The sequence below is a fragment of the Phyllopteryx taeniolatus genome, chromosome 11 (assembly GCF_024500385.1).
Source record: "Phyllopteryx taeniolatus isolate TA_2022b chromosome 11, UOR_Ptae_1.2, whole genome shotgun sequence".
NCBI lineage: Eukaryota > Metazoa > Chordata > Actinopteri > Syngnathiformes > Syngnathidae > Phyllopteryx > Phyllopteryx taeniolatus.
Window position 1 is genome coordinate 14175743 of NC_084512.1, and position 14114 is coordinate 14189856.

Here is a 14114-nt window from a genome sequence, read left to right on the forward strand (position 1 = left end):
GTTAATACATTTCTGAGGACATCCACTTCTCTGCCTTTCTGTGACTCTTCCAGTCTCTCTGTTAAAATCTGCTTATCACACTGTGACACTATAAATTCAGTGGCTAAATCCCCTGTGAGAGCATCCTGTTGGAAACTTCACAATGTCAAGGTACTGTTGATCAATTGTTAGGTGTTGTCTTGGTCTCATGTTGTCAAAATATAAACTGCACAATGAAAAGGACTGTTTAAATACAAAATATTATTCATCAAGTTGTGCGAAAAGCACTAAACACTGAACAACTGGAAACATGTATGCAAATGTTTAGAGGTCTAATTAAGTTTACCTGTAAAGGTTATCGTGCATTTTAGGTTCACCTTGAAATTTCAACTGCAAGTCATGTATCGCTAACATTTTGTGAGCAGTGTATAATGTATCAGTCTTCGTAATTTATATGAAAGAACTTGAGAACTAATCAACAGTGTGGGTATTTAATAACAAAAGCTTATCTGGAAAGTTCTTTCCCAGGAAGACCGTCTGGAAGAAAAAGCTTCCAGGCAGACCTCTCCCATTATTACAGCTGTCACATGACCAAAGCAGTCCACGAGGGATAAGGATGGTATCCCAGTTAGGTCAGTAGGTCAACAAGTCTCGTGAAAAAGATTAAAGGCCAGCTACAAGAATGTGCATTCTTCTGTATATACAGTATACTCTGCCTCCATGTGCATCATATTATAGAACATTTCACAGAGTAAAATTGATTTTTTCAATAATAATAAAAAACTGTGCTTTAGATAAAAATGCAAGAGCATTGGTCATAACCTGCAGGTTGGTAACACATTATCAGAATTGAGTTAAAGTGTTTAATCACTGGCATTCCTTCTCAGTGAGCTCATGCTGGGTTAAGTTCTTCTTTTGCATACTAATTAGCATTTACAAAACAGTGAAAATATTCTGGGGAAAAAATAGCTTGACAGAAAGGCTCTTTGTTTGGAGGTTACATAATAGAAAAATACTGCAGATTGATTATAAATGTCACAATTACAGAAGTAAAGCTTTGCAAACAGTTCTGTTGTAATTATGAAAATAGTAAAAGAGTTTAAGCATGTGGACACTTTGGATGAATGGTTTACAAGCTGTAAAGAAGTTTCATTTTCCACACCAGTAGCTACATTTGCTGAGGCAGAATAATAGGAAAGGGATGACCAAGCACACTGTAGAAAAATAGTGTTAAATGTTTTTAAAAAAGAAAACAAGATACTGAGGAAAATTATCATTGGCACTGTGGTCAGGAATGTTCTCGGCATATAACAAGATCATTTTAAATATTCTTACAGTTAACAGATTAATGGAGATTCCATCTGATGAATATCCAAGAGAGTATAACAAAAAGTTATTTTGCCCTTAATAACCTTTCAAGAGATTGCTGGCACACAAAACAAAATACATTTGCCTTGATCAAATATCTTTGCATGGATAAGCTGAAATGTCATGAAATGCAAGTAGTATGTACAAAACATAGAAAAATCAATAAATATGTCACTGACAAAGAAATGTTTCTGGTAAAAAAAAAATAAACTGGGACCTCCTCCAAAGAATTGTAGGAGGAAAATATACACACAAAAATAAGGTCTCCACTTGTCACCTAGGCCACATTAAAAACAAACAGATTCTGTAGACAACCTTCATCACACAAATGAGGCAAATATGAGGACCTCTGTGTTTGTTCAAAGAATGAACTCCAGGAACTGTTCGTCTGCTAGCAGGTCCAGTGACAGGCAGTTGGTAGACCTGCGACCGTAGAAGGAAGGTTTGGCTTGGCAGTGCAAGAAAGGGTAATAGTCGGGAACAACAGGCGTCTTTGTGTCTGCTGAGGTGTCTGAGAGGCCGAAAGTGTAGCTGTGTGAGGAATCCGCTGGCAGTGTGGTCCCCAGGGGTGCCTGAGGTGGGAACAAACTAACATCGTCAAGGCTGTGGCTGTGCCGGTCCACACAAGCATGCGATCTAGTTTCCACATCCTAAAAAAATAAAAAATGTGGGGGAAAAAAGTGAGACAAACATGATCAATGTGTCTATTAAAAAAAAAAAAAAAAAAAGAATTTGACAAGAAATAAAAACATACCTGTATACTTGTGCTAGCTACATTTAGGAGATGTTCATTGTTGTCTGAGAGCCACACTTTGTTCTCTGTAACAAACATGCAATTCAATGTGAGATACTAATATGTGAGAAATTAAATAAAACACGCACTACTGAACTGCACTAACATCATAAATATTCACACCTGGCAATTTTGTCTCTGAGGAGAGTGTGCAATCCACGGACACACCATCGAGAAGATCAGCCAGCTGGAACATTTCAGCTGGATAATCCGCTAGAACTTCCTGTCTGACATCGGCCTTCATTTCTGGAAAACAATAATGGGTTGTATCAAAATCAAGCATGGCGGCGGCCAACTGACATATTTCACCTCCAAATGGATATTGTGACAAAACGTAGAGGAATTTATCTCATTTCCTCAAAGTGTACAGGTCCAGGTTCCAATGTCAATTAAATTTTTATGATTTGACTGCACTTTCCAGCTATGGCAAAATGCTTTTTCATGTCAAGCAGCTTCACAAAGCTATTTCTTGTGAAATTCAAGCGTTTCCCAATCATTCTCAAACCTTGAAAAGAGGAAATTTCCAGCATTTTCATAAATTTGAATAACGCATATGGGGTGTGGGTGCATGAACGTCTCACCTTCCTCTTGCCACACCTGATCCTTCGTATGAGATTTCCTGCCGCTGCCGATGCCAGACGTAGAGGAGCTGACTTGGCTGGCTGTGGAGCAGGAACACTTCTCTGCTTGCCGTTCTGATTCCTCCTCCATGGAGGTGACTTCTGTGGAGATGCTGTGTTGGCGGGCGTCAGCTTCTATGCCTGAGCTGCTGGTGGAGATACGGGACAAACCCGGGCTGCTCTCGCTGCCTGGTGGGTCCAAGTCCAGATCATCACTGATGTAAGACTCTCTGTAACGTTTTTTTTCTAAAACAAAGAAAATAAAAAATTTGGGTTATAAACAATGCGATATTAGGGGTCGCTGATGTAAATTGTGCCTCTCGTACCTTCGCTATCCTCCAGCTGGCGGAGGTGCTTGAGGGCAGGCTGGAGGCTGAGGTAGATGCGATGACTGCGGCTCAGGTGCAAGAGGAGGTGTCGAGAGCGGAATGACGATCCCGTGTAGTAAACAAGCTTCCTGGCTGATGGCAAACCATCCGGTTGGATCTCAAATTTCTTTCCCTGAGCAGAAAAAGACAGTAAACAGTCAATGTGAACTAAATAATCCCTCTTTCTTAATCGGAGGATAGAAACGATTACCAGGAAGGTGAGTCGTCCCACATTGGACCAGGGGAAGTCATACAGCAGCTGTCTGATGTTGTTTGCCTCCTGGAGTGACAAACACAACCTTTTCAATACACTACAAAATGTTGAAGATTATTGCACAATTCAACGTGTACTGATGACATTACATAAAAAACTATTATGGCACTAGGTCGAGGGAAGACCCATCAAAAGGCTGAGAAATCCTAATTTTGATCAATACCTTCATAAGTAGATACTTATCAACTGCATACTGTATGCCTTTGTTTTATGAGGATAATGCAGTGTTCTCTGACAAATGTGGAGAATTCTCACTCTGTCACGGTCTGTCTCTGTTAACAAAAGATTAATCAAAATGTATTCCTTAGACTGTGTTCAAATAGGTTTCTGTGGAAATTATTTTAGTAATTCCTGTATAACCTTATTAACAAACAAACAGCATTGGAAAAAAACAGCCTCATTTATGTGGTAAAAACATATTTTAGGGTGTGTAATGTGTGTAATTATAAATTAAAATGAGAGATTACGCGTCTATTTTGTTTAGGCCTCTTAAACGTGGAGAGGCCAAGGGTGTCTTATAGTATCTCACGGTCCGTTGGACCTTTAATCAGCCAGACCCCAAAAGCCCTAATCCCCCCCAGATGGTCCCTGATGGACACATCAAACAAGTGACGCATTTGGCAGACACCTCCTATCTGCTGATGCACTGTTGCTGGTGGCAACCCCACACATTCCTCACACGTCTGCTCAGGCTTTTAAAGGCCCATGGATCCAAAGAGGGGATCTCTGAGTAAATTCAGATTTTCCCTTTTGCACAGGTCACATACAAACTGGGGATTACCAACCCATTCGCACATGCACGTACCTGATAAACCTGCATTCCTCTCAGGGTCAGGCCGAGTACCGCCGTTCCCCTCTCTTGCTTCTTGTCCTGGACACAAGAATGATGAGATGTCAGTGAAGCATCTGAGAAGAACAGATAAGACTGAGAATCTGGCTAAGCCTCCATTTTAGCTGGCTTTTAAACACTGGATGGCAGCTAGGAACAGTTAAAAGGGTTTGTCCTTGACTTGTGACCTTTTGCAGTCTGTAAAATCTGACTGGTACATCCTCCAGTCGACATGACTCTCTGATGAAGAGGAGGATGGCATCACGAGCTGACATGCCCCACAGGTCCTGGTGCACTTTGGGGCCATGGCAGAGGAGATAGTTCAGTCCCCGCTTCGCTATTATCTAGAGAAACAGAAGAAAATCACAACTGTAATATCTGTACACATTTTAAAAGCAAAAAACTCTTACAAGAAAAACAACCCTATCCCAATCATCCGACAATAAATTTTAAATAGTCATAACATTTTTAACCTTAAAAGCAAGCTTTGGCCTTTTTGTCTGGCTTAAACAATTTAAACAATTGGAGTGGTTAGTACATCTTTGTTGTAAAGATGCATGCCTGATGACAATTTGGGGATCACAAGTGGAAAATGGTTAAAATTAGTCTAAAATATTGGAATAATTGTAATAGTTAGCAATTGTTTTCACTGCGATTGGGTGGCACTGGTGAACAGTTCAAGGTGTGTACCCAGGCTCTTGCCCAAAAGTCAGCTAGGACAGTCCCCAGCTAACCCGTGCCCCTAGTGTCCATAAGCGGTATATAAAATGGATGGCTAGACCGTAATCTTTGTACCGTATATGTGCAGTCTGCAATCTTGTTGTAAATGTTCAGTTGTGTTTGTGTTGTTTTGTGCACTATTATATTAGCAGTGTAGTGAATCACATTATACACACACATTATATAATTATACATGATACACTTTATACAGCAAGGCTGAGATTAATCTCCACTCATTTCCAGGTCACCATTCACTTGAAATTAGCCCCTGAGGTGACCCCGAACTGGATAAGCAAGACACAAAATATATGGGTGGCTAGATTATGGAAACTCCCTTGGTGTGGTGATAGCCAAATTTCCATATTGTTGACTCCTTCACACCTCTACAATATGTCTTCAGCAAACATTTTGACTGGCTGTTCAAATCTAGACAATCATCTGAGAATCTGCGTCTGCCGGCAACTTGGTTATAAAAAGGTGAAACAAATTGAAATATACAGTAAAATGAAATTTGAAATTAAAAAAACCCTTGTATGTATACCCATGGAGGAAAGTACTCCTTAGGTTGGAAGTAAGGGGCACTCTCTTCCCCCTCCCTGGGCAGCTGGTGGTCACCGAGGTCCGCCTGCATGGCGTAACCTGCTAGCTGGAAGTACACCTCCTCCTGTTGACGGCATTCCGAGCGCAACACCCGCTCGCGCAGGTCAGAGTAGTACAGATGGCGTGCCTTGCGTTCACTGGTACCGAGCAGAAAGAAAGGAAAACATTGACGGGAGGGTTGCACAAGGTGGATAAAGATGGAAGATGTACAGCAGTAATAACGTATGAAAGAAAGCTTGTCAAGAAGAGGTACACGTGTGAGGGTACATACCTAATAAGTCTGCCATTTTCAACATAGTACTGCACTTTAATGCAGAGCACTAAAGGAAAGGCTCTCTTCTCTAAACCCTATGGGACCAAATACACATGGGTGTTAGTTTGCATTTTTTCCTCCATGAGTTTTGGGAACTTTTAGGTGTATGCCACTGAAATGGGATGAGTCTCAAGTTTAGAACTAGAAATTTAGATTGTAGACTACCATCATGTATCACACTGGGCAACCACTAATTGTTTATGATCATAACATAATCGTACCATAATGTTCAACTTTTCATGTTCCACTTATAAGGTCAGATAAAATGTAAACTGTTAACGGTCTTTTGAATTATGTTGGAAAAAATCTTGAGTACAGTACTACTGACTTGCCAAAAATATGAATATGAAATAAAACAGTGCGTTAAAAAAATAATAGTGGCCTGATGAGTACAAATCCAATGTAATTTAAAGTTTTATGAATTCTTATTAGTATTTTGCATGACATATATCTCAAGCCGTTTATATACTTTGCGGTAAGTAGTGCCACAGGCGGAAAAAAAGGGACAGTGGTGCTTTTATTATACTACACGTTTGTAAACTTTCATAAGCTCGCTCACCTTTCCAGACTCTTGCTTCCATTCTTTGGGTAAGTACTTGGTCAACTTCTCCTCCATGTCTAAAAATATGTGCTCATTGTCTGGGCAGAAGAAAGACAACCAGGAAACAAGCAGACAGTTAGCAGGCAAACAAAACAAAAATTCAACCAGGCAGAAAATGTGTCCAACAATGGGCCTAATTGGGGTGAAAGACAAAAAGGAACCCTTATTCCTTAGTTAGTGAGGGAGGCAGCTTGCCGGTTTATGCTAATTAGTACAATTTTAGCAATATATATGTTGTGATGTTTGAATTCCCTTTCTGTAGAGAATCTGAACGCTTCGCTGAAAAGAAGTTGACGGTATCAGTCTCGGCTTGGTCCTATGAGTCAAGACATGGGCATTTTCTTTTTCGTCAACCTTATCTCTTTTGTTGCATAGCTGAATAATGTTCGGCAAGCTGTTTCACAACTTGTTCTTGTCAACATCCATCAATTCCTAGGAGTTTTTGGACCACTGTGACTCATTCACCGCTCAAGCTTTTGAATAAGCGTTGAGTCATTACAAGACCACCCCCCACCTCCACTCTGTCCCTTTCCCCCCCCCAGATTCCCACCCTGCTCATCAATCCCTCCCTCCCCACCATGAAGGGGAGGAATGGCAGGGTGCATTCCGGGCTTAATGAAGTTAATATTGCAGGAATCCAGGCACAAGTGATCGCTGAACCAACACCACAAAAACAAAAGGCTGCTTGTTCCAGAGGTGAGTCATACAAGATTCTAAAGGCATCTCAATGCATTTGTGCAAGCAAGGAAGAAATAATAGAGGAAAGTATGGCTCAGAGGCCACTCAGGATTACAACATTCACTTGTGTAGACCCAGGAGACATAAAAGAAAAGTTAATGGTTTTCAGCAAATTTGTAAGAAAATCGACTTCAGTTCAGTAAGCCTCTAAAGCACAGGTCTCAAAATGGTGGCCCGGGCGCCAGATTCAGCCCGCCACATCATTTTATGTGGCCCGCGAAACCAAATCATGTGCATCTACTTCGTGTATCCAGCTAAAATGCCAAAATTGAAAATTGCCTTCACTTTTAAAAATATTGCGATATTGCAAGCATTTTGTTTGTTACCGATGCTCTTTTTTAAATAAATTATATAATACTGTAGTCGAACAAAGTTTTTACTGCCTTCTGATTTTAAAAGTAGCTATCCATAAATATGTGTACATGTAATAATATGAAGCGATCATACATTCATATAGGTTCACAGCCGTAACGGCCCTCCAAGAGAAACCATAACTACAATGTGGCCCGTGACAAAAATGAGTTTGACACTCCTGCTCTAAAGGATGAACAGGCGTTTGTTTTGCTTTTTCTTGGGATTTTTGTATTTTTTGGGATGCCACCAGTGATAAAGAAGAAAAGTGCAATGACAACTATACAACCCAACATGGAACATATTTTAACATGGTAGTGTTACACATGTATACAGTATGTCTTTGCTCCTCAGTACAATATGTCTAAAGCGATTAGTCGACAAGTAAAATAAGAATGGAAAGCATAGTAAGATATGGCTTAAAGGGGTAGTTTACCGTTTTAAAACTGCAAGACTTGAATGTAGCCTCACTGTTACACTACATGTTTGAAGTTTTATTGTTCGGAATGTACAATCAAAAATCTGAAGGAAATCTCCTTTGTTCATTCTTCCCAATTCCTTGTTTTTCACTTTTGTTGCTAACTGCAGGTGGCTATTCTGTAATAGTTTCAGAAAATCTCCTCAAGCCTAACGTAGCTAGTACTGTAACAGCGTTACAGCGCGATGCCACGGGGGCATGCCCGTTGTGAGTGTGCTTGTGAGCACACAAGATTGACTGTCAGTCACACCTTCTGTCTCTGATTGGTTGTTTCCTTGGGTGATGTCGTTTCTTTCAAATCTAATTAGAGTTACAAGATGAGCTCAGAGGGCTGATTGTTTCACACATCATTTTACTCTTGTACTACTTTCAGCTCATACAAACAGTTTTAACAAAAATGACAAAATGTTGTTGTTTTTTTTTAATTGCAAACCCCCTTCAATCTGAAAAGACTTGACAACTTGATTTATGGTTGACACCACATCATGCATGCGTCATGAATCTACAATGGTGACTCCCCATTCACAAGTACCACCTGAAAAAAATAATGTACTTAACTCACCAAGTACCATAATGAAAAACATTAAAATACAGTCATGGAGTAGGCCCAAGTTAAAAAATAAAAGAAATGAGACAGATGTGTTATTCCTAAAAAATTCTAAATCTACTAAAATAATGATTCAATTAAAAGCACGTTACATAAAAATGGTACTTGAATACATTTTGCAAATATATGGCACTTTAAGAAAAAAGTTAAATATAAATAAACTGTACGTACAAAATACATTCTACTTGAAAAGTAGTTTTTAGGGATGTAACAATATTCACGATAGCGCCTTGATCTTGTCTCGGTATAAAATAATGAGCCTTGTGTTTCAAATTTAGTTTTGGTCTGGCTACACGAAGCCACGCCGCTTAGCCAAGCTGCGAGTGCGCTTCACTTCCTCATTTGAGTGTAAACGCACCTGATTGCTAGCGTAACCCATGTAACCATTTGTGTTTGTCACGAGAAATACACCGACTGGCTGACTGGCTCATGTGACCGAAAGGCTGCATTGGGAGGAATGCAGAAGCATTGCAACTTGCTACAACGTACTACTTCGCCTGTCAGTGTTGCTTCTCAATCGTGGGCCAGAGACGTCTTGTTGTTCGCGGCGGCGTCTCAGCACACGCAGACTCACGGGCCAGGTTTAGCTGCCAGTGGAACACCGCTTTGCGAAGCCCTCATCCTGGTTTGCGGCGGCTGCCACCAGGAAGGCGCATGGGTCGGCTCTCCTTGTGTTGCTGCCGAAGCATCCCGTTCGCATCTTGGCTCCACTTGTGAGTTTTCTCACAATATCAAAATAATTATCAAACCGTGGCATTAATGCCGTGATATAACCGAACCGTGAGCTGTAGATATTGTTACATCCCTAGTAGTTTTACTTTTATTATTCATCGAACATGAAAAGTAAAACATGCACCGTACTGGATTAAACAGGCTGTATGCATAGCTACAAACCTCATTGTATGGTGTGATTGTATTTCACGTTTTGAAAACCCAGTATGTAGTGGACTTACCTCGGACCACTGTGAGGCCAAACAAGTGCATCTCTTTGATACCAAGAAGTTCTGCCACCTGATTGAAAACATCCTGCCCTGTGGCCTTTGGCTGGAGCATGGCAACCACAGAGAACAATGTTTAGGTTAATGCCACCGTTTTAGAGGAAAAAAGCTATTTTGAGAGGCAGATCATCATAACTAGGAGGCAAACTCACCCCGACAGTGATCTCCAGCTGGTGTTTGTTGGGAAGAACTACACAAATGTTTTTTTGCTGCTTTACTGAAGAAGTCATTGTGACACCTTGTGTTGATCACAACTCTATCCTTGTTTAAAGCGTTTAGCTGATCCATACACTTCATCCATATCAGATCTTAAAAAGAAGAAGATGTCATCAGAGTGAGATCAGCAGAAGGAAGAAAAACATAATAATAATAATAGTTCAATATTTGTTGAGTAACAGTCTTCTGTTACTTTGATACTCTATTATTTCATTGATTTACTGTCCAGTGTGTCAGCGGGTTAAAAAATGCATCAGTACTTAATCCACCACGAGGATTATCTCAACAAAGCTTGCCCAGAGAGAAGGCTTCAACATCACTTATCCAAGCATATCCAACAGAAGGCTATCGCACGAATGCTTATTGCGCCAATTCATCAGCTAACTAAATAAGTGCATAAAAGGACAAAAATGTGAACTAGTTCAACCTTCAAATCATTTTAACACTGAGTTCATGACAGATAGAGGCAAAATAAATCTATTAAAGTAAGTAATATCAGATGTATTTGTGCAGTAACTAATGGGGATGAATACAGTGGTGCCTAAAAACTTGGACACCCTGCTCATACTACTGTATGTGCAATTTTCTAGAAAGCATTTGCCTGAAAAGAAACAAAACCAACAAACAAACTCTGTCATCATACATGACATCACACAAGACTTCAGCATACCATGACCTCAGTGTATCTTAATAAACCTACAATAAGTTCCGTGAGCATCAGAGGATTAACTCTGTAAATGGGGTTTGCCTTTGATATTGTTTTCTACAAGGAGCAAAGGGTTTAAAGAAAAGACCATGAGAAGAGAAGAGCAAAACACTGTTTGCCACTAAGTAGTTAGCTGCCAAAAGACTACTGCTTGTTTTCTTATCAAATTTAGTGTTTGAATTTAATGATTGTACACTGTAGTGGTGGTTTACTTCTTTTTACACTTGTCACAGTTAAAGCTAAAAGAATATTGATGTGTGAGGCACATCTGTGTCACGGCTTCTTTTTCCCCTCCTCACACAGTACAAGGTGTTTGAAAAGTTTTCATGCATCCACTAATAATGTTAAAAAGTCACTTTACATTAAATAAAGATTACAATATGGCAGCAGGTTTGATCCTGGAGCAGATTTAATTCTGTTTTCATTACATATTTCCTAAGGGAGAAATTATCTCGGAATGCATTCTATTTAACATGAGGTTCCAGTTCCACTGTATTAAAAAAGAGGTAGGCTGTAGCCTCACGTGAAGTTAGGCCCACTACGTTAACCCCCCTCAAACCCCAACTGGTACAAGGCTCATCTGATTAAAGTCTTAGGGTAAATTAATCAGTTTAATTACTGCCATGCGCCGACTCTGATCCCTTTAAAACCTGCTCTGGACAATAACCAGTTAGGAGAAACAAAGCAAGCGGGAACATATCATTTGAAACTGGAGCCACCTGCTCGTAAACCTACTTCTTCCAAGAAAAGATTTTTAAAAAAAAGATTTTTTTAAATGAACATACTTAACATTTGTAATTAATATATATATATATATATATATATAAATATATATATTTTTTTACATTTTTTTTTAATTACAAAACAAATGTAGGGATGTTGCCATTGGTCTTTTTAACTTGTATTTATTTTTAAACAGTATTTTCTTTACACAACAGTTTCAGACTAAGAGGTAAGAACATAGTCTTACCAAATTTGACTTATGGACATGTTCAAACAGAGTCTCACTCACATTGCGGTGTCAGGACAAACAGACGTCCAAAAACCTGAACTTCCAGTAACATGAAAATCTGTCACACAAGTCACACAATGAAATTTTCAAGTTCAATCAAGTCATGATCAGGCGACACACATTCATTCAAAATGCTGTGTGAAACGCACTAGTATCAAATCACACACACTGTATAATTCAGTGAGTTTGTGAGAAAAAATATGGCTTTTCAACTATATATATTTTTTCCTCAAAACAATCAAGTACACCGTCTGTGTGCACTCATAGTTAATAAGAAAAAGCACAGGGGAGAAAAAAAAAAAATATATATATATATATATATATATATTTTAATAATGAGCAGTATTAGTTCACTAAGCTCTCATATTACTTCAAACGAAAGCTTTTCTCAGGAAATTGCCTACATTGGGTTGGGAAAAAACATAACTACAGGTGGAATCTCATACTGACTAGTTCAAACTGGACTATGAGATTATTTTGGCTCAATCTTCAACATCAATTCAGAGCCCTGCTGTGTTTATTTCTTTGGAGTATAAACTTTCCCACTCTCCAAGTGCAAGTGGATAGACCATTAGTTCCTGACAGAACTGATGACGATGCAGTATTTCATGTTCCATTTCACTGATTTCATATTTGTTTCGATGTTGTCATCGTGTGACCTTGGCCAGAAGTTAGAAAGAAATACAAGACGCAACTTTCAATACTGCATAAGAAAGGAAGAAAAGAGCTGAAAGGGTAGCTTGGCAGCTCTAAACATTCCTCCAATGGGAAAACACCCACTTTCTCCTACACCGAAAAGGATGGAGAAGGAAGCCCTACTGGGGGCGTACAAAGGTGTGGACTGTGGAACTCCTAGAAAACAGCCAACTGCTAAATGTGAGATCTCTATTAATCACCTGTCAGGAACTTTTTTTTTTTTCTAATCTAATTTAGATGCAGGCAATGAAGTGAAATCCAGATTACATTTGGGTACATTGTGAATGCATGTGACCATCTGAACTAAGTTTACATTCAGTGCAGACAATGTAGACTGAGAAATCCCCCAGCTAGTCGATGACCAGGATCAAAGCTGACTTCACGTGCCAATTGCCATCTGCATGCTTATTTAATACCCTTCCAAGACTGTTATAATCCCTACTACTGGAAAAACAAACCTACTGAATGGTCCAGCTTTTTTTTGAAGGCCAACTCATGACAAACCCACACACAAGTTTAGGGGGAAAACTTCACCTGTCAAAAGAGAGCATCACATTCAACTCGTAAAAGCGAATTAAATTGACTTATATTACTGTATAAATTGAGAAGTGTAGAAGAGCAATATAGGTTTGAGTATGAAGGTAGAATTGAAAATGATCAATAAAAGTAGTAGTAGTGGTATGGGATGTATCAAAACGGTTCGACTCAACGGTAACATCAAGATGCTAGTAAAACGGTCCAACTGGAGCGCAACAAGTGCACCGAACTCTACATACACTTGACGTAAACCAGCAGAAACTCACCGGGTGTCACATGTCAGAGAGGCTGGCTCCGGCGGTGGCTTTGTTTTTAAATGAATTAAATATATACATATGCTAAAAGAATCCGAACTACCCGACACTACAATGTAGCGTGTGTGTAGAACCTCCGAAACCACAGCCTGGAGAAGCAGATTTGGACTGTACCATTGCAAACAACTGAGGGGGTGTGGAACTGTGTTGGTCTTTTACGTTCAATATTTTATTTGAAAAACAAACAAACAAACAAACAAAAAGTTCTAGAACGTGTTTTAACCTTGATTGATACATTGGAGGTATGGTATATTGACGATTTAAATATTTTGTTTTATTGCTATACTGAAAATTCACATGTATGGGATAGCTTGCGGAAGCCTTACTTGGTACATAATTAGAAATTTATAGTGTCATTTACTTATTATTGGCTCATTTTTTAATATTACAAATACAACCCCAATTCCAATGAAGTTGGGACGTTGTGTTAAACAAATAAAGACAGAATACAATGATTTGTGAATCTTGTTCAAACTATATTTAATTGAATACACGACAAAGACAAGATAGTTAATGTTCAAACTGATCAACTTTATTGTTTTTAGCAAATAATCATTAACTTAGAATTTTATGGCTGTAACACGTTCCAAAAAAGCTGGGACAGGGTCATGTTTACCACTGTGTTACATCACCTTTTCTTTTAACAACATTCAATAAAGGTTTGGGAACTGAGGACACTAATTGTTGAAGGTTTGTAGGTGGAATTCTTTCCCATTCTTGCTTGATGTAGAGTTTCAGCTGTTCAACAGTCCGTGGTCTCCGTTGTAGTATTTGACGCTTCATAATGTGCCACACATTTTCAATGGGAGACAGGTCTGGACTGCAGGTAGGCCAGTCTAGTACCCGCACTCTTTTACTACGAAGCCACGCTGTTGTAACACGTGCAGAATGTGGTTTGGCATTGTCTTGCTGAAAAAAGCAGGGGCGTCCATGAAAAAGACGTTGCTTGGATGGCAGCATATGTTTCTCCAAAACCTGTATGTACTTTTCAGCATT

The 14114-nt window shown here is 39.3% G+C and overlaps 1 protein-coding gene across 2 annotated transcripts; it reads right to left on the minus strand.

Annotated features, from left to right (window-relative positions):
* Nucleotides 1-456: 456 nt before the first annotated feature.
* On the minus strand, nucleotides 457-13235 carry zgc:172136 (uncharacterized protein LOC566376 homolog). Of its 2 annotated transcripts, none has more exons than XM_061789503.1 (14): nucleotides 13071-13235; nucleotides 9790-9945; nucleotides 9593-9683; nucleotides 6424-6503; nucleotides 5823-5899; nucleotides 5493-5688; nucleotides 4420-4575; nucleotides 4208-4273; nucleotides 3340-3408; nucleotides 3087-3261; nucleotides 2722-3006; nucleotides 2264-2386; nucleotides 2102-2166; nucleotides 457-1919 (listed from the first exon to the last, which is right to left on the minus strand). In XM_061789503.1, exons 2-14 carry the CDS (start codon nucleotides 9865-9867, stop codon nucleotides 1707-1709), a joined length of 1674 nt encoding a protein of 557 aa, XP_061645487.1. In that variant the 5' UTR covers nucleotides 9868-9945; nucleotides 13071-13235; the 3' UTR covers nucleotides 457-1706. The 2 variants fall into 2 exon arrangements, with proteins under 2 accessions (XP_061645487.1, XP_061645486.1); XM_061789502.1 differs by having other exon boundaries at nucleotides 457-1997.
* Nucleotides 13236-14114: the final 879 nt, after the last annotated feature.

Excerpts from the sequence above, each read along its gene's own strand:
- zgc:172136 (XM_061789502.1), bottom strand. The coding sequence starts at position 9,867 with ATGACTTCTTCAGTAAAGCAGCAAAAAAACATTTGTGTAGTTCTTCCC. Across the intron at positions 5,689-5,822 it reads GAAAATGGCAGACTTATTAG|TGAACGCAAGGCACGCCATC; the intron begins GTATGTACCCTC and ends GCTCGGTACCAG. Across the intron at positions 4,274-4,419 it reads GATTTTACAGACTGCAAAAG|GACAAGAAGCAAGAGAGGGG; the intron begins GTCACAAGTCAA and ends TCTTGTGTCCAG.